This window comes from Pimephales promelas, chromosome 20 (genome assembly GCF_988280905.1).
Source record: "Pimephales promelas chromosome 20, fPimPro1.hap1.1, whole genome shotgun sequence".
Classification (NCBI taxonomy): Eukaryota; Metazoa; Chordata; class Actinopteri; order Cypriniformes; family Leuciscidae; genus Pimephales; species Pimephales promelas.
This window is the reverse complement of record NC_142788.1, coordinates 20,701,776-20,723,501: the sequence shown is the minus strand read 5'-3', so window position 1 is coordinate 20,723,501 and position 21,726 is coordinate 20,701,776. Positions and strand designations below refer to the sequence as shown.

At 36.6% G+C, this 21,726-nt stretch overlaps 1 protein-coding gene across 1 annotated transcript; it reads left to right on the top strand.

Annotated features, from left to right (window-relative positions):
• The first annotated feature begins 6,140 nt into the window (after positions 1–6,140).
• ada (adenosine deaminase) lies at positions 6,141–21,356 on the top strand. Its single transcript, XM_039651730.2, has 11 exons — positions 6,141–6,304; positions 11,833–11,894; positions 13,664–13,789; positions 15,520–15,663; positions 15,781–15,896; positions 17,599–17,720; positions 18,210–18,281; positions 18,617–18,718; positions 19,950–20,017; positions 20,139–20,268; positions 20,367–21,356. Exons 1-11 carry the CDS (start codon positions 6,263–6,265, stop codon positions 20,469–20,471), a joined length of 1,089 nt encoding a protein of 362 aa, XP_039507664.1. The 5' UTR covers positions 6,141–6,262; the 3' UTR covers positions 20,472–21,356.
• The last annotated feature ends 370 nt before the right edge of the window (positions 21,357–21,726 follow it).

Sequence of the window (21,726 nt, the reverse complement as noted above, 5' to 3'; positions counted from 1 at the left end):
TTCTGGGGTCTGCCCACTTTTTCAGCATTTTTCAAATATTGCCAGTGGGTGGAGTCAGGCTCTTACCAGTGGTTTAGTTACCCTTTAAGCACTAAAAGGTGAATTGACAACTGAATTTAGCTGCAGTGTGTAAGCTCTTCACTTTTTTTCCCCACCGACTGGCGTAAATATGTAACTTGCAGAAAAAGTCATTAAAAAAATCCCCAACACACTGACAATCTGTCTGGAAAGTGATGCAAAAGACCAAGTGAACAGAAATTTTGGAAAACTGCATGGTTATCAAATTTGAGGACCATAACTATTTGTGGTTTCAAATTTTAAAAGCATTTAAAATAAATATTTTGCGCCAGTTTAAAATGTGGGTGTCACTGAAAAGGATTTTTTAACTTCTCAGACAAATTTCCAGGGATGGTGATGGCACAGTGGATAAGACACATGCCTTTGGTGTGAGAGACCTGGGTTCAAATCCACTGTGAAGTCTCTTTGGATAAAAGTGTCAGCTAAATGAATAAATGTAAACGTTCTCAAAAATACATTATACATTTTTCACGTCGAGTGCTCAGACAAAACAATCCTATTGAAATGCAGGATGACCTACTGGGAACGAAGGCTTAAAATAGACCTAGACGGGAAATTCACTTTTACTAATACCACAGCTCTTGATAATTCATCTGGAACACATGTGGCCTGCCAGATACAGCAAAAGTGGAGTGGATATTAGTTCTGTCTAAAAATTCTGTCCAGCCGCACTCTTATATTTATTTTAACATCCTTTCCAAAAGTCACAAATGTTTGGAATGTACAATATCACCGTAAGGGGTCGTTTTGGTACGTGGCATTCTTTATGCAAAACACAATTATTCCGAAAGAAAAATATTGTGCAACTCTATCATGCAGTGCAAAGCTTTGTGATTAGGTTTAAGAGTGGGGAGGACACACAAATTAAATATTATCATATAAATGTTATTACAATAAACATTCACCAAACTCCACTGGAAACATGTTGTCAAAAATGTCTAAATTTGTTCTGGAAGGATGATCTACAAAAATATTGTTTAAATGTTTAAAGATTAACTGGGCAAGAAAAGCAGATGTGGGACAAAAACACACTCTTTCATGTTTAAAATTCAGTCAGTTGTGACTAGTCCAATAATGTCTCATGGAAAAGGTTGTGCTTAAAGTGAAATACTTGCATTGAATTGTTTTCTTGCTGAGTGGCGGGGGAACGGACTGAAGTTAACAGGAATACTGGAAAGGCAGGCTCCATGGCTGTGGGCAAGAGTGATTTCATTTAACACCTGCTTTAGTACAGCAGTGTAAAAACCTGAATTCTATGACAGAGCAAAAGCAAATTAAGAAAGTACATTCAACATTCACCATGGTCTGTAAACCTCATTATGCTTTTGGTATTGGGATAGGTCATCTTTGTGTTTATGCCATTCATCCCAATTCTTGTGCGGTGCACATGTGATCATCTGGGCTATGTCTTAGGACCTTTCCAATTTCCAGATGTTACCACACACTCTGTAATAAAGAAGAATTACTTGATGAATCAACATGCTTGACCAGACAAACTGAATATAATTCTAACATTTCTTAGAATTCGCCAGACAATTCCTTATTGACTTAATGTTAAAAAGCCTATGATTTTCCTTTGAGGTTTGAAGAATTTGGCCTCAACTGTAACACAGTTAATCAGCTGGAGTCGTTAAGAATTTGGAAACTGGAAACGTCTTTATATCCCTTCTAAGACAGTGATTACATATCATTCAGTTCATATGAATCTTGGATCTCTAACCTGAGAGTGAGACCAAAAATGTTTGCAAACAAAATACTTTTCTGAATAGTATGAATAACCCAGCAAAATATATGTTCAAAGAACATTTTTCAAAACTCAGTTCAACAAAATTTGAATGTCGAGGGAACAATTGAGGGATTTTGCAAACATTGTGGGAGTTTTTAATGTTCTCTGAACGCTCCGAATGCTACATTTAAAAACGTTAGACGACGTTCCAATATTAGCCTATAAAGACCATTAACACTGATCGAACGTTTTATAAACATTGCTGGAAGAAGGTTTGCTCATAACTTTGAAAAAAAAACTTAGAACGTTAGCCAAGTTCTGAGCACGTCCCCTAAGTTCCGAGATCGTCCAATGTTTGGAATGTACAGCCGTCATTGGAGAGGGGTCGCAAATATTTGTATTATTATTTAGGTAATTTATAATTACACCCATATTATCTTAACGCTCCGGCTAAAATCAATAGGCCTACTTAACAATAGCTATTTATAGAAATATTTAATAGAAATAATAGCCCCCAGACGAACGCTGCGACAATATTGCAGTCAATTGAGATGGCGCCAGTTGCGTTAAAACAAAGGGGGGTGAGAGCCGTGCAAAAAAAATGATTAATAATGTCTCAGAGTCAGATCATCCACTTATATCATTTTTATATCCTCTTGGTTGACGTCATTGTTGATTTGTTCACCATCAAAATCGCCGCATGCAAAGTAAAACATTAAAGCGTCCAGGTTCCTTTCTTGTCCCTTTCATTTGAACAGACCTTTTACACATTAATCGCAGCTGCAGACCAGATGTGAAGCGATGTATTACCCTCTACAAGGAAGAACTTGAATCGGACTAACTGTTTTTGACGAGAGGAAATGATACCTACGTTCCAAGCATTCTAACTAAATGTGTGAACTGCGAGAGTCGTAACAGGAAAGCCTTTGGTTTCTGATAAGAGCACTGCTCTGAACGGGTCAGGTAATGACGTTTAAGAGGAAGCAAATCTGACAGTCACAGGAAAGATGTCAGACAACACACACACATACAGTAACAGCTTTATGGGAAGAGCCCAGTAACCGCCTGGAAGGGAATATTAAAATATTTCAACTGAATCTGTGAAATCTATCACTGTACGCTTCGAGTCACATTGAAATTTACTGTATGAGATGCCGCTGTCTGTAGAACACAAAACAGGATATTTTAAAAATATCTCTTTATTGCCCCTACACAACACTAAGTAGCCTATTCAATGTTGTTTTGGACCCCATTGACTTTCATTATATGGGGAAAAAAAAGGAGTTTGAATTTGACATTCTTACATAAAGGTTCTTTTTTTGCCATTTAGTTAACATCCATGAAACCTTTCTATTGCTCAAAAAGCTAGGCCTATGTATAGTTTAAAAGAGTTATTTAGATTATTGAAATGTTCTTAAAATGTTTATTTTAAGAAACGCTCAGGGAAAGGTTATTTGGAGAAACAAAAATGGTTTTGCCTTGAGAAACAAAAAGGAAAAACTCCTTTTGGAACCTTTAAAGATGCCATAATTCAAATTCTACACATCACATATTCCTTGAATTTCAGTTGAAAAATACTACATTTTTCATTTAGATATAATTTTACGATTAACCAAATCCAATTAAATTACACACATTTTCCCCCCAAAATCAGTTTGGAAAATATGAAAAAGTGGGCTAATGACTATAATGTTACCATTGCAGCTCATAAAAATGTACTTGTCATTATTTGTCATTTTATCAAATTTATGAATATAATGTTCTGAAACAATAGTAGATCAGAATCACTCAGTTGACAAGGTTACTGGAAACTGAAATTAAATATTTAAAAAAATATCCTCTTGGTCTTAATATAATAAGACTAAAATAGCAACAACCCTGTTCCATTAGGCTACAGGAGTTCATGCCTTAAAATAAACGAGAACAAATAAATACAGGACAAGGGATAGATTCACTGCAGCAGCTACTTCGTAACATGTGGCCGGCAGAGTCAATATTTTTAACGGATATTCTGCTCTTTAGCTTGCAGAGAAGATCTCCAAAAGCTCCAACCCACAGAAAGCTTCTATCACTTTCTAAATGAACACAAAGGTACTGATATGAAAGAGCATAAGCATATACTGTATAGTAAATGCTTGATCAAACACGTTCAAACCACATTTAGTAACATATGATATGACTCATATTCGATGACAGTTTAGTGATAGCATAGGGTGAATTCAGAAGACGTCAGTCATGATGAACATCAAAAAGTGGCGCTTTTTCCGTCAGACAAGGGGGCATGTATGAGCCACAAATGAAAGAGAACAGACGTAAATAAATGGAAAAAGGAAAAAAGAACGTTTTTACATCTGCTCAAAAGCTTTACATCTCTAGCATGTCTTAATAGCATAGAGCACAGCACACTGAGGGATTTATAAAGCGTGGTGCTACCACATTCTCAAGCACTGTTCCAGCAGACTGATGTATGACACATTTAATGGGATGTTTTTGCTGGTTGGGAAACCAGGCCCATGTGGTTTCATGTAATGTTAGATAGGCCAAGTTAAACAAGGGTTGTTGTTTAGGAAATACTCTGTGTTAAAATGTAATACTTTAGGCATCTAGTAACTGCTATGTTGCATAACATGGCAATTTCTCTTATTTATCTTACATTTTTTCCACATGGTTTATGAAGAAATTCTCAGCAGTGCATGCATTCAAATATGCAATGTCATGAAGAAAAGATGCTCAGTTTGATGACAGATGAAATTGCCATATGATATATACAAGATGTGTTAGTTTTAGGCCCTAACCTTCTTAGCAACATATCATTAATATCTAATTTTAGGTTATATTTGGGCATTGCACTATAGTTGACCCAAAGAAATTCTGTCATAATTTACACACCCTTAAGTTTATCCAAACCTGTGAATTTCTTTGTTCTGCTGTACACAAAGGAAGATTTTGAAGAACGTTTGTAACCATCATTGAACTCCCTTTAACAAAGAAAAAAAAAAGAAAAAATAAAAAAAAGAAAGAAAGAAATGCACCTCCTCACCTATGACGTTTTGCTGACATCTAGTGGCCAACTGCATAAGCCTGCATGGCCTACATGTCCAACAGTAGTGTATTTTCAGCCCCAGTTGGTAGGCTAAATAAAAAATGTTTAACAACAAATGAAAATAAAAGAAAATAATTATTATTTAATCCTGGTTATGAATCGAAAATATATCAAATCGGTTGTCTGTTTGAAGTATACTGTACACTGACTTGAGTGATTCAGCGCTGGTAGCCTCCACACGAGGGCGCCCTTGTTTAACTTTTGAGTCGACCGTGAATTTTCGTGGTTATATTTTTTAATAGTTCCTTTTAATAAAGACCCATTACAGATCATTATCTAAAAAAGTTGTTTTAGGGCTTAGTTACCCTTTAAGTAGGCCTGATACGTTAAAAATATTTTTTTTTATTTTACGATAAATCTGGACAACTTAGACTGGGCAACCAAGTTTAGTTTTTTGCATTTCAGTTTATTTTTCACAAAACTGCCATACAATCGAGTCGTAAACAAATTCCTGGGATAACCTTTATTTGTAACACTTACTCTATTCTTGATTTTACTTTTCAGTCCAACTCTCAAGGTTGACTCCAAATACTTCGGCTCATATATTTTTTTAGGAAATACTAATCGGACATGCCCGAAAGAGATGTTTCTGCTCGGTGACCGCTCGATTCAGTCCGATTTGAACAGATTAATCGGAAAGATCAACGTCCGATCTTGAAACACACAACTGTACGTCTGTTATAGGCTATATCATTTTCTCATGGATTATTGATTGATATTCATTAGAAGGCTTAAATTTACATTTTCATTAAGAATGTATGCTGGGTTAAACAAACAAGCTTGGGCAATAACTTCATCGGTCAGTCTTTACGCGACCATGGCTAAAGTTGTGAACCTGACCAGACTCTTTCTTTTGTCACATAACGTAACTCGGTGTAAAGATGCCTACTGACATAAAATATCATTAAGCAAACCGTTAGTTTAGTAAACCTTTACTAAAACCACCTCAAAGCTCAACGCAACGCTAACGCTTCCGACGCTTGCTCCAGCATTCTAGTGTGTCGCGTCGCGTCTGTGTCTGTAGTGTAGATGTGCCATTCTGTGTTTCTTAAAAGCTTCTAATAGGATTCCGTTTTAATCTCTTCGCAAGGCTTCAGGTGCGCTGCTTTCAGTTTAGTTTGCTCGGTTATTGTTGTAACCAGTTGAGCATGTTTAGTTGGCTTATTGTAATGTACGCTGATGTAGAGGCGGGTTCGTTGCTTACATTATCTGTTCATAATAAGGCGTGTTCTTTGTCCGCGCGCGTATAATAGTAACGCGCACGAGGAAGCTGAACTTCGCTGCTTGAGCTGACAGGTTCCGGTGTGTGCGTGTTCAAGTTATATCACGACAAACTTACTCTTCGAATCAAGACAATGGCTGAGAAGAATGGAAAACCAGCATTTGACAAACCTAAGGTTAGTGTCATTACTGTTGTTGTTGTTGTTGTTGTTCTTCTTCTTCTTCTTAATAGCCTATGCATTTGTCTTGGAATGCTGTATTCAAATAATGTGTGTCCCATAAAGCCATAATCACCACACATTAAAATGCCAACATTTATGAGTCATGACTGATAAATGTAGATTAAATAGCCATAACACCTAAAGTCATCTTAATTCTGATGCTTAATAATAATAGGCTAATGAAAATAAAATAATGATAAAAAGGGGAGACTTAATGGTAAAGGCATTTTAAGTGTAAAAAGTATAGCCTACTCTATTTTAATTTAAAAAGAGAGAAAAACCTCGTCATGAGAGAACTGAAACATTCATACAAAGACACTTTTTAAGATAGGAGATCTTAGTGATGCAAGCTGGTGCATCAATATTCTAACAGTGATGTGTTAAGTACATTGGCCACATACAGTGGCACAGCAGCGATGAAGGAGAGATCGCTCCAGGATGATGTTCACATTTCTCGGCCTTCCAGGGAGATACACACAGAGCATTGTAACCGCCCTTTGGAGTTATCACACTGACTCAGCAAGCAGAAGTCAGCCTGGAGAACTGATACCAAAAGCTTACAGATAAGCAAATCATCTGTGGCAGTGTCAATAACCATGTGAAAGAGTTGAAAACTTGTGAACTTGTGTTACTAATGCAGGTGGAGGACTGACAGCTGCATCACTGAAAGTAGAATTAAATCATTTTGAATGCACATATCTTAAATGATGGCATATTAATTAGGTTTTAAACTACACCTTTGTCAGCAGTATAGTGTGAGAATCTACCCTGGTAATACACAGCATTCTTTTGGGATGACTCATTATAAACTCATATTCAAAAGGCCTTAATCAGTTGATTAATTTTCATTCAAGAGGGCAATTTGATCGTAATTTTTCATAGACCTAACAAAGCGCTGCAATCATTGTAGGTGGTAAACAATTGACCATTCCTTGACTAAATCTCTCCCCTAATAATACTTCAACAAGTGAGAAATTCAACAAATTAAGTGGCACTTGACAGGCAGTAATTTCCGTAATTTATCAACTACCCAAGATTGTGTACATTATTATACACACACCTAAAGGATTACTAGGAACACCTGTTCAATTTCTCAATGCAATTATCTAATCAACCAATCACATGGCAGTTGCTTCAATGCATTTAGGGGTGTGGTCCTGGTCAAGACAATCTCCTGAACTCCAAACTGAATGTCAGAATGGGAAAGAAATGTGATTTAAGCAATTTTTGAGCATGACATGGTTGTTGGTGACAGACAGGACGGTCTGAGTATTTCACAATCTGCTCAGTTACTGGGATTTTCACGCACAACCATTTCTAGGGTTTACAAGGAATGGTGTGAAAAGGGAAAAACATCCAGAAGGCGGCAGTCCTGTGGGCGAAAATGCCTTGTTGATGCTAGAGGTCAGAGGAGAATGGGCCGACTGATTCAAGCTGATAGATGAGCAACTTTTACTGAAATAACCACTTGTTACAACCGAGGTATGCAGCAAAGCATTTGTGAAGCCACAACACGCACAACCTTGAGGCGGATGGGCTACAACAGTAGAAGACCCCACCGGGTACCAATCATCTCTACTACAATTAGGAAAAAGAGGCTACAATTTGCAAGAGCTCACCAAAATTGGACAGTTGAAGACTGGAAAAATGTTCCCTGGTCTGATGAGTCTCAATTTCTGTTGAGACATTCAGATGGTAGAGTCAGAATTTGGTGTAAACAGAATGAGAACATGGATCCATCATGCCTTGTTACCACTGTGCAGGCTGGTGGTGGTGGTGCTGGTGTGGTGGGATGTTTTCTTGGCACACTTTAGGCCCCTTATTGCCAATTGGGCATCATTTAAATGCCACGGCCTACCTAAGCATTGTTTCTGACCATGTCCATCCCTTTATGGCCACTATGTACCAATCTTCTGATGGCTACTTCCATGTCACAAAACTCGAATCATTTCAAACTAGTTTCTTGAACCTGACAATGAGTTCACTGTACTAAAATGGCCCCCACAATCACCAGATCTCAACCCAATAGAGCATCTTTGGGACGTGGTGGAACGGGAGCTTCGTGCCCTGGATGTGCATCCCACAAATCTCCATCAACTGCAAGATGCTATCCTATCAATATGGGCCAACATTTCTAAAGAATGCTTTCAGCACCTTGTTGAATCAATGCCACGTACAATTAAGGCAGTTCTGAAGGCGAAAGGGCGTTAAACACAGTATTAGTATGGTGTTCCTAATTATCCTTTAGATGAGTGTACAGTGAAACACAGAAAGGTCCCACCTTTCCAGTCTGAGTGACATTTTAGCAATATTGTAAGAACAACACTGAATTACTCATCTACACACAAGAATGCCTTAACAACAACACAATATTATGATAACAAACTCTGCAGCATTCAAGTGTCATTTGATTTCCAAATGTGAACAGTTGCAAGCAGGTTAATCTTATAAATATTTAAATGCAATGCAGTCCATGCATATTCAACCCTGTTACCCAGTGACTTTAATATTAAACCAACTGCAGTAGTTGTTTGCAATGCACATATGAATCAATTCAAGTATAAAGAGATTGGCACTTGGCAACTGAATGTCTGTTTGATATTTGAGCACAGCAACATGGCTCACATGACTGGTTGAGCATGTGAGCAACCATTCATCATATTGTAGAATGCTTTGCAGCATAAATGCATACTTTTGGGAGATTTCATATTCAGCAAATTGTTTATTTTATTAATTAAACTGACTGAAAGAAGACTATTGCAGCCTAGTGAGCTTTTGAAGAAAGTATCGACTCACTGCGGTCCCATTGGGCCTTGTGCTCTGTTAACCTGATCTGAGTAACTGAGCTATAGACCAATGAAGTGAAAGCACTGGAGGTGACATCATCCTTGCTTAGTTCTGCCAAAGGCACACAGTGTCTTGCAGAAATTGATTTTAATAAACCCGAAAATGAATCACATTATTCTTGAATGTTTTGATTTAATATTGTTCGAAGGTGCGGTTCGCTTTTTCTTACATTATAGACTCTAAAACTTCACTTTAGGCTGAGTGAGCACACTGTACTTTTGTACTGAAAAAGAATGTTAAGAATAGTTTTATTTTTATTTCCTTGCATCAAGGCCAGTTTGCTTTGAGATTGTGTAGATTTATCAGGTGCCGAAAGCATGTGTTTTTCTGTCTTTGAGCTGCGCTAAAGGTGTTATTCATGTAAAATGCTACATGCGGTTGTACACCACCTTTTCCTCTGGAGTGGGGGAAGGGACTTAATATTCTGCATGCTTCCCTGTGTCTGGCTGGTCACTGGAGATCACACTGCATAATCAGTGTTGATGTCTTTCAATATCTGGTTCCTATCATGCTCACGAGGGTCCGTTCGGTTTTAAATTGCCCTTATCTTTTGTATATTATTGCATTAAGAAAATATGACCGCCTTAACAGCCATTATTTAGGTTTTTTTTGTAGAACGGTTTGGTCAAAGATGTGGCGTCCTGTCACCCTTTCTCTCTCCTAATCATTTCCTAAACTCACCACTTCCCCAAAATTGGTCTCTGTTTTCACACTAATGGTGCTAAAACACAAACAAATCTAAGAAAATAACATTGTAATTAGTAAACTGTTGTAATACAATGTTATGAATTATTTATGATTTAGTTTCAGTGTTGGGGTTCTAAAGTCATGCATTACAATATATTGCATTAACAAATTGTGTTACTTTTTATGGATAGTTATGTTTTACGTTACTTTTGTGTTACTACTTCTCACCTGGGCTGGGTTCGGACACAAAAGTTATATTTTTGGAAAATCTAAAGGCCCCTTCAGTTCATACCAAAATAAAATAAGCCTCAGGGGTAAGCCAAGAAATTGCAAATTCACGTCTGTAGAGGGCGCAGCTCAAACAAACGTTTTAGTTGAGCTGCCATTCCGGAAGAATAAGACGAATAAGAAAGTTTAACACTCTTACCCATAGATATCTATAATAAAGGCTAGATGTATTACGGCGGAGTCTCTATCACCATTACCGGCGGCCATCTTGTCACAGGCAAGCTTTCTGTGGTTCCTGATGTTGATGAGAGATCAGCACGAACACAAACACTCTTATCTCGGTGAAATCTTGACGAATTTAAAAATGGTTTGGTTTGTTACAAACGTTTATTATAACGTTATATTAGCGTGGCTATAATTCTGGATGATTATTTATTTCTACACTTATTATTCATAAGTATGCAGTGTCATAACTACATCTCTGACGTTTATTAAAAAAAAACATTTGAAATTCGGTAGAAAATTGAGCAAGTTATGGTTATTTAAAAAGTACATGAACCATTAAAACACATTGTTACAAGCTGCCTGTGACAAGATGGCTGCCTGTTGTGAACGTCGACCTCCATTGGCCAGCATCGCAGACGAGATATCTAGCCTTTATTATGGATATCTATGCTCTTACCTCAGCAATTTAAAAAAAAAGAAAGAAACACAAATGTGATGTTAAGTAATTTTTGCTTATCGGTATGGTGGAATTCATCATTGATTGTCAGCCGCAAAGTCAGTGAGATTAAATACATAAAGTATATTTGTGTTAATATATTTGAGTTAGTTTCTAGAATAAGTATATAGGCTATAATCTGTGTGTTAAAAAATGGTGGCGTTCGGACATCAGCGTATTAATATTACTGGTAGATCCTCCTATAGTGCTGGTTTAGATGGTTTAGACCCTACTCTGAAGTAGGAGCTAAATTAGTAACTAGAACTAAAATCATCCATATAGTTCCTGCGGTTCGAACACATCAAAAAAACGAATACTTCCGCCTATAGTTCTAGGAATATGAAAATGTTCCTCTGGTGCGAAAGCCCGAAATGTTTCTGATTACTTCTCACATGTTCCTTGTCTTGTTAATCATCTAGGCCTATATATTTAAGCCCTTTGTTTTCATCTGTTCTTGTTCTTTGTAATGTAAACATTTCTAGATTGTTCTGTGTGTTTATTAAAGGGATCATTAGTAGTCACATGACACTATAGAGTAATTGATGCCACGTGGAGGGTTTTTCAGTAGACAAGATCCTTCTTGCTGTTTGTTTCACAGCTGCTATGAGTGGGGTCACAATTTAATTTGGTCGTCTCTCAGGACAACTCCCCAGTACTGCTCTCAGTACATCTCAGCTGATTGGAGCCATTGCATTCACTTCTCCCACAGCCGTCCCTGGCATCCCCAGAGCCTTTCCACTGAACTCATTTAACCCAGTCGTGCATTCCACATTCTAGATGTGCTTAGTTTATGAGGAGCATTTCACAGCTGCGTGAGGAGGAGACTCCGTTAACTATTTAAATACGACAGGCTGAAAGCTGAGCTCGGTTTTGACAAATGTGCTTCTGCTCTGTGGTATTAAGTGTCTCTATAATTCACTGTGACATGTTGTTCAGTGGTGTGAAAAAAAAGTCAATTGAAATACAGATGTATTTTATTGCTGCTCCTTTATCTTTGCAGGTTGAGCTACACGTGCATCTTGATGGTGCTATTCGAATCAAGACCATTATAGATGTAGCAAAGTAAGTGACAAGCATTCCTTTTACATACTGTGATAAATACACGAAGAACCTAAAATGTCCTATAGGAAACTATTAAAATGTCTTTCATAGCTTCTCAGAATCCCCTTAAAGGAATAATGAAAACTATTATTATTTCCTCATCCCCATGACTGTTTAATCCTTTGTTGCTATTTTTTCTATGAATTGCAGAAAGTATTATTTTATAATTTCTATAAATTACAGGAACGTCTGTCTGTCTCTGTGTGTGTGTGTCTGTCTGTTAATCGTATATCTCTCGAACCGTTAGTCCGATGGATCTCAAACTTGACAAGTGTTTTGCCACGGGCACGAGTAAGTGCAGTGCTGAGTTTGACGTTGTTAGGATTAGAAATGGGAAAAGATATGGGTAAATATATCTGTAATAGAAGCACACATTGAAGTTGTGGTTTAAAAATCAGACTGATCTCATGAAGTAGCGTGTGTATGACACGCCAATTCGTATTTCCATTTTTGGCGTGCTATCAAGACGCATAATCGCTTTTCAGCGTGTTTATGAACGCCGTTGACGTAACGTTATATAAATATATGACTTACCTCAACCCCGTCCCTAAACCTAACCGTCACTGGGGTTAATGGCATTTATGACTGTTCCCTTACCATCCTAGGAAAGAAAAAGATATGACTTACCTCAACCCCATCCCTAAACTTAACCGTCACTGGGGTTAATGGCATTTATGACTGGAGATTTGACGTCGTGTACAGACACGCGGAATGACGTGGACGTTAATGGCGTAGACATGCACGCAAACACGCGGATACACGCGGATAGCTCAAAATGCGTAGAGATAACACGCCACTTGGCTCGAAAGTGGCGTGTATGTTTACGCAAAAGTCATGATGTCATGTTGCAAAAATAAACATTTGTGGTTTAAAAATTGTGGTTTAAAAATAAACAAACATTCTTATTCATTTGTTAACTGAATCTGTAAGTCAGTTACGCTGTTTAGCGTACGCAGTCTCTTTCACGGCCATCATTTGTAGTAAATGCAATTGCAATTGTTTTGCACAAATGCAAAAGCACCAAACCAACAATTGCTAAAAACACACACCAAAAAATTATTTTGCACAGGCATTTTGCACTAGTATAATATAATTCTAATATTTTATAATATAATTTATACAATTTATATTTGATATACTGTATTTACATTTATTATTGTTGTTTTTGAAAATAGCATTTCTGTTATATTTCAAGCCTTCTGAAGCCAAAAGGAAGAACGCCAAATTTATTATTAACTGTTAATCTTACATGCACTGCAGCTCTCAAATCAAATATGAACTACTTACAATGATTGAAGCCTGTCAGTCCTTGTTCAATGTGAACTATCAAGTTGTGACCTGCTTTAGTGTGTTTTTCACCAAGAATTAAAGATTTTTGAATGCCAACAGGGTTTTCCCTCGGTCATAATTGGTCTTGGGTGGTGGCAGACTAACATGGTCAACCACATACAGTACAAAGTACCCTATACCCATGTGAACTGCAAGCCCAGTACTGACAACAAATCCAAAATAAATGCAAAGAAACAGCTTGTGATACCAACTTATCTTATTTATTCATGAAATAAAAATAATCTGGCGGGGATTGAGTGGTTTTTAAGTGGAAAAAACCCCTGGCTTGGGCATCGGATAAGTTTGGGTAAATGGATATTATGATTCTGTGCCATTCTGTGGTCTTTCCATTTAAACTGTCAAAGCTCTAACCAGTGCCCTCTGCTGTAACTGTGTCTCAGGCGGCGGGGAATCACTCTTCCTGTGAGCGGTGAGGATAAAATGAGAGACCTGTGCAAAGTTCACGAGCCAGTCAAAAAATTTGAAGAGTTTCTTGACAAGTTCAATCACTTCATGCCTGTTATTGCGTAAGTGTTGAGAAAATATCTGCAAATATTTTGTGTTGTGGATTTGCTTAAAGATCTTGCATGTAATGGGATTTCACACTATATTATATTACTCTCTTTAGATTAAGAGAAAAAAAAACCATAGGGGCAAAAGGGAAGTCAATAATGAATTCCATGGATGTTAACTCAATTTTTTCACACATCTGAAGCATCGCTCACGTAGTTAATAAGTGAGTGAGTGAGCCTGGAGGTGGATATACTCTCAAGGCCATAGTATCATTTCTGATGTCCTATCTTTACATGCAGCTCACGTCACAGCTTCAGCACGTGACGCTATAGCAATGGACATATAACCTCGGCATAGGCTTAGTTTGTTGTCCACACACACAATCCTCTCAACAAGAGTCAGATAATGTGACATTTTCTACTCGTTTCCACTCAGATTCATGAACATGAGAGATAAATGCTTGGACACGAATTCATGAAAGGCAGAGCCGCCAGCGGTTTTGTTGGCCGGCAGCTGACAAGCTTCATTGAAAAGGAACCTCTAGTCCTTGGAAACTTTAAAAGGGCCTTGTTTACAGCATGCGCCTCCCCCAAAACAACACAGGGAACTCAATGGCTGTTTTGGCACCCACTAGACTAGTCCTGTGCTTTAAACGGGCTCAATGCATGTCATGTGGTGTAAAATGGAAACATGCTTTGGCACTTTTATTTAGGACTTTCAAGCATAATGTGACTAAGAGAGGGAACTCAAAAACAAAAAACAAAAAAATGAAAGAAACATCCATGCCAGTGAGCTGATTAAAATCAGTATCATAGCGTTATTGTTACGGAGTTGTAAAAATGATTATGGCCTTTGCTATCTTGCAGGGGTGTTCTTGGAACAAGTGAACATTGGAACATGGTTATGCAATTAAGGAACTTTTCTTTTTATGAGTGTGTAAATAAAACATTCAGCCATTTCTAAGAGAACGCCTCTTTACAGCATGTAGTATATATGTCCATTGATAAAGAAGAAAAATAAATCAAATTTCACATATTCACAACACTGAGTTCATAAGCAAAAGAACAGATGCTTTTATCAGAAGCAACTTACAAATGAGAAAACAGATGACATAAGCGATTCTACGGAGGCAGTAACATGAGAAATTTTGACATGGATAACATGGGGAAAAAAAACTGTCATATAGATATTTTTAATATTATCTCATAATTTGGCAGCATATTAGTATATTAGGCTGCTGTCACTTTAAGACCTGACACACAGATCCATTATACTGTTACACATGCGTTTTCTTTCCCAACTGTTTACTTTAAATTAAAACAACACTATGTTTTAATACGTACTGTATATCTATTCTGCGGAAAATGAGTATTGAAAACATTTAAGATTTTTCAGTGTTATGAACCGGAAAATTGTTATTTTTGACAACACTACGTTGCAATTATGCCGGGGACACACTGCAAGACTGGCTTTAGTTTATTATTTCAGATGCCTTTTTAAAATACATTAATGGATCATGTATATTATATATAAAATTCAATGTCAATGTTAATGTATTGACATTAACCCTGGATATACGAAGCCCTGGATAAACATATATGCAAATTTGTTTGTTCATCAATTTCTAACATATAGCATAACTTTCATAACATTATGTATGGACTCTGTAGGTCACAAGGCCTATTCGGGTAGGAGGTTTGTTTATTTGCCATCATGTCTTATCTGTTGCATGTTTCATCTGCAGAGGGGACAGAGAGGCCATCAAGAGAATAGCTTATGAGTTTGTAGAGACAAAGGCCAATGAGAAAGTGATTTATGTTGAAGCCAGATACAGCCCTCATCTACTGGCCAACAAGGGAGTGGATCCTATACAATGGAACCAAAAACCGTACGTGTACCATATCTGCTGTTTTATTGTCCTTATTTGTTACAATAATCATGTTGGTTTGCATTTTCTCTTCCACAATAACCCTGTTCTTGGCTTTGTTCTCTCTCTTCCTCCCAGAGGAGACATCACTCCAGATGATGTGGTGGACCTGGTGAACCAGGGATTTAAGGAGGGAGAGAAGGCCTTCAAAACTAAAGTCAGGTCCATTCTGTGCTGCATGCGTCACATGCCAAGTAATGCACTCTCACGTTCAACCACCCCACCCAGTGTGCTGTGTGTTTGAGAGGATACGCCTTACTGTCATCCTTCATTTAAAGCACATTAATCCACAGCTCTCTGTCATAACCAATGCTGTTAAATCAATCATCACACCACTGGCCAAACCTGTCTCCTGCAAATAAGCTCAGATTTTTTTTGTTCCCATCTGAAATTCAGATAGGATGGGCTGTTTGGAAATGCTGTTGTGAGTTTGGAATACTTGGTGATTCATTCTTGGTGCAATGTGTTTTGTAAATACAGACACTATTGAAACAACAGATTTGTCATGTACTCTACCTTTCAAATGTTTGGGGTTGGTATGATCTTTTCATTTTTTTGACAAGTATTTTTTGCTCAAAACTAAAAACAGTAATATTGTGAAACTTTTTTACAATGTAAACTAACTGTTTTCCATTTAAATATATTTTAAAATGTAATTTCCTCCTATGATGCAAAGCTGAATTGTCAGTAGCCTTTACTCTAGTCTTCAGTGTCACATAATTCTTTAGAAACATTCTAAAACCCTGTTCACAAGAATGACTATAACGATAAAGACATAATTAAAAAAAAAAATTCTAGTTGAAAATTGAAAATTAAAAACATTTCTTCTTTTAGAGCTCGAGTATTTAAAGCGACAGACGACAAATCTGCAATGCACACCTACAATAAACAGAACGATATTGTTCGCTGATGTGAATGCTAATATAGATATTGTTAAAAGTTAGTTTTTGTAGTTATTGTTCTTGGTGTGAAAAGGCCATAATATGCTGACATGATGCTTAAGAAACATTTATTATTATCATTAACCTTTGTAAAAAACATGTTTTTTTTAAGAATCCTTTGATGGAAAGAGAAGAACAGCATTATAATTTGAAACGTATGTCCTTACGTCACTTTTGTTCAATTTAATGCATCCTTCCTGAATTAAAGTATTACATTTTTTTTTAATTGTACTAACTCCAGACTTTTGAACGGTAGTATAAAAGGAAGTAATAGTCATCACTTTTAGCCTATAAGATTTTCACCCAACTGAAGAGAACATGTTGAATCAGCATTTGTCTGTTTGTTGGGGAAGTGTGTTAGTGTGACAGTTATTTTTCATAAAATTATAAATCCAACTGCTAACTTATTTGTTGGTGTTTGTCTATGCGATGTGAACTGGCCTTTAATAAGAAATGAAAAGCTTCTCACTCCATCAATTAGGGTTACAAGAACTGTTGCCAAATATATAACGTGCTAAAAAAATAATAATCATAGAAATAATGATCCATTCATAGACTCTTTTAAGTATTTGTCTAATTAAACCTGAAAGGGATAGATTACCCAAAAATAAAAATCAGCCCATGATTTATTCAACCTCACGCCATACTAGTTGTATATGACATTCTTCTTTCAGACGAATACAATCTGTCCTGGCTCTTCCAAGCTTTATAAATGGCAGTGAATGGCCATTTCTGTTTTGAAGTCCATCAAAGTGCATTTATCCATAATAAAAGTCTCCACGCGGCTCTGGCATCCATTCACTGCCATTAAAAAAACTTGAGAGGACATTTTTTAATTTAACTCTAATTTGTATTTGTTTGGATTTAAATAGACAAATATAACAGTAACTTGGACAGGCAGTATGTATGCAGCCTATCAATAACCTTTATAATCTATTGCTTATTGTCATTGTAGATTGGTCTATGGAAGTGGTCGAGCTGTGTAAGAAGTACTGTAAAGATGGAGTAGTGGCAATAGATCTAGCAGGAGATGAAACCCTAAGTTGTGAGAACACAGGACACAAGAGAGCATTTGAGGTAAGAACATTACCAAAATGTCCTGCACTGGATTCAATTAATTTGAAAGAACGTGTATGATAATCGTATGTCTTATCAACCAATTGTCTTGTCAAAGACTTGATTTTCCTTGACTTTTTTCCCTGAAAAAGAAAAGAAGGCAATACTTTTGGATATTTGAAGGACTGATGATGTACAAGTCTGACATCATAATAAAACTTTTTGATTAGTTGATGTATTTAAAACTTAAAGAGATTTAACTGTGCTTTGTCTGTCATCTAATTTATGGATAATACGTTTCCAAATCAACGGAGACATCTGTTTGTACCATTAGCGTGCTAAGAGCTGCAGCTGAGACATTCAGGAAACAAAACACGCTTTTTTGTCATCCCATGATCTAACCGAAGATTACAATCACAAGTGTTTGAAAGCCATATCCTTCACATCACATACTAGAAATGCTGAAGTGCTGTGTTTAGCTGTGAGTTCACTGAGTTTGTTTTTTGACAGGAAGCAGTCAGAAGCGAGGTGCACCGCACAGTCCATGCAGGAGAAGTGGGCCCTGCCAGTGTGGTGAAGGAGGTACATGTTTCCTCTTTTGCTTATCATTTAAAATATAGAATTCAGCAAGAACACGCCAACCACAGAAAATGTGCTTCGCATGGCAACAGTGTTTGTCCATCTGCTTTCTGTTGTATAGATGGAAAATTGTGTAACAATGCGGAGTCTGTTCTTAACTATCAGAGTGATTCTGTGTGGAAAATCTGTCTGTGAAGTACATTTCCTTCCCAAGTACTAAATTATATGGCAGATATTTCAGAAAACAGCACAACTGCTCAGCTCATTTTTCAAAATGTCAAACCACAAAAAAAAAAAAAAAAAAAAAAAAAACACACCCGCATATGTTCCTTTTGCAGGCTGTGGAAGTTCTGAAAGCACAACGCATTGGACATGGATACAACACGCCTAAAGATCCAGCACTGTACCAACAGCTGCTCAAACAAAACATGCATTTTGAGGTAACCGTAGATGGCAGCTTACTGACAGTTGCAGAAATCATTTTTGAGATACACACCCACATATTTGTACATCAGTTGTCTGATAAAATATGCATTAATATGCATGACTTTATAATGTGTCATATAGATCTGTACATTGCACTCCAGTCTTGGTCAAAGTACTCATATACAATAATGGCCCAATGAGAAAGTAGCACTTTCAAACAATGATGATAAAGATTTTCCCAGAACTAATTAATAAGACATTAATACTTTTATTCAGAAACGATGCATTAAATTAATCAAATGTGACAGCAAAGACATTTATGTTGTCACTTGTCACAAAAGATTTTTATTTTAAATAAATGCTGTTCTTTTGAACATTCGATTTACCAAAAAATCCTAAGTAAAAATGTATGTAAAATAATAATAAAAAATGTTTTCTGAGCAACAAATCAGCATATTAGACTAATTTCTGAAGGATCATGTGACACTGAAGACTAGAGTAATGATGCTGAAAATTCGGCGTTACAATCACAGGAATAAATTTCATTTTAAAATATATTATCTCTCCAGATCCTGATTTTTGGTCAGAAAAAAAGAGAATTTTTATTTTACAGCCATCTTTGATCATATTTAGGGGGCAAGGGGGGCAAATAATGCATACATACATACATACATACATATGAAGTGGATCAAAACCTTTCATCAAAAATATATACATGAATTTTAAACAATACCTGTTCTTGTCTTACAACTTTGAACTTTTTTGATCCACTTCAAAAAGTTGACTATTGTATATACACATATAGCCTACATATATACACTCACACTTGCTAGTACATTGCGCATTTTGATGTTTGTTATCTTTGAAAATATTTGACACAGCGAACCAGATATTATTGCATATAGGTTATGGGCACTTACCCTGATATCTTCGTTATGTAACATCTGATTGGGTCATTAGCTGTGCGCTCCTTGGCCTGAATTGGGTGTGTCAGAGGGACATGAAAGCTGCATCATATGGGGCTCTGGCCAGAAATATTTCCTGAAATGTAAATCCATACAGCCCTCTAGTGGACAATTTAGTTAACATCTGGGTTTATACATGTCACTGTACAGTCTCAGCGTACTAATATTTACATTTTTGCAACCAGAATATTTATGAGATGTTTAAAGGTTATAGACATACACATCATAATGTTCAACGTCACTGTGATCTTGATGGTGTTTGTGTGTGTTCTTGTTTTAGACGTGTCCCATCTCTAGCAGACTGACTGGTGCCTGTGACCCAGACTTCACTAAACATCCTCTCATCACGTGAGAATAGGTTTATTTACTTCATCTCATTTTTTTTATGAACATTTTAAGTTTACCCGGGGTTTAATGACCCTAGGTTAACTAGTTGGAAGTGTGAAAGGAAAGCCCTGTTGTGTTTTAGATTCAAGAAGGACAAAGCCAACTACTCCTTAAACACAGATGATCCTACCATCTTTGACGCCGACTTGAACTCAGACTACCAGGTGGCGCAGGAATACATGGGCTTCACTGAAGAAGAATTCAAGAGACTGGTGAGATACAATTTGCCAAAAGCACTCTAATGGAGTCCAAGGTACAAATATCATGGAGAAAATGATTTTAATTATCCCGTCTGCTTCCCTTCCTACAGAATATCAATGCAGCCAAGTCCTGCTTCCTTCCTGAAAATGAGAAAAAGGAGCTTCTTAATCAACTTTATAAGGCCTATGATATGGTGCAAAGCACCAGCTTTTGAGCGCTGCGCTGTTGTAAACAAGTATGCAGTGAACAGAGCCTTTCAGGGCATTTGCCTTTTCACAAGTGAATGTCGGTCCTGATTCCTTAAAACCTGGAGAACTCATACATATATTTTTCTTAATTTAATAATTACACAAAAATAATAAAGACCACAAATACAACCCTCCATCAAAGATTTAACCTAAGACGAATAAGTTCATTAAATAAATGTTACATTTGTCTGTATATTTCATTAACCACTGATTTTCATCTACATGGATATTTTTTCCTCAGGTTTTGCAATATCTGTTGCCTAAACATTAAATATTAGTCTTATTTCATATTTACATATTCACTTTATGCTATTCTCAGTACATGCACAGAATATGACCATAATTAAGAAAAACATGTCAAGCTGTACAATGTATGAAAGGTGCTATGTGAATCAAATGAATTTAGTACCTCAGCTTTTTTTTTTATACAGTGGTAAGAATGTATAAATCCAAAACATCAAACCAGAATATGATCTTATGTATGGTGCTTATCTTATGTATATTGTATAGCCTATGCATTATTCAAACTTTTGGGTAACAATTAAATGACTATTAATATGCTAGTTATTATTAGATGTTAGCGGGACTGATGATGAAATGCGGTGCAAAACCTTTTTAAATTTTGTCGTTGCCTTGTTCCAACACCAGAGGGCATTTACCAAAAGACGATTCATATAACTCAGGTTTGGAGTTTACCAGCTAAGTGAAAAATATTTGTGTCAGGTTTTACATTTCTTTTGTATAACTTCAACTGCGTAGGAAAACATTAGGACTATATGAATAATGTGGGAAGGATGGGAGTGAGAGCTTTCATTGTATAAACTATCAATACAAATAATTTTACATTTGAATGCTTGTGTGATTCTTGACTTTGGTATGACGAATGTTGTAATGTTATCGTTTCGCTTTTGTCGATGGCACCTTTGTATCCGCATAGCTGAAAACTGACGCTACTTTCATGGCGTTCAAGGTAAACTTGTATTTAATAACTGTCACAGTCCCACAGGTGGGACGTTTGCCACTATATTTTTAAAACAATAATATCTTAGTAAATACCTTAAATAATATTGACAAACTACAGTATATATCATTTGAAAGCTTACAATCTCTAGTTTCCATATTTGGTGACTGATTTTCAAAATATATTATAGAGGAGCCATAATTTATCAATATAAAACAAGAATATTTTCATACTCATAAGGCGTGTTCAGACCTTTATTT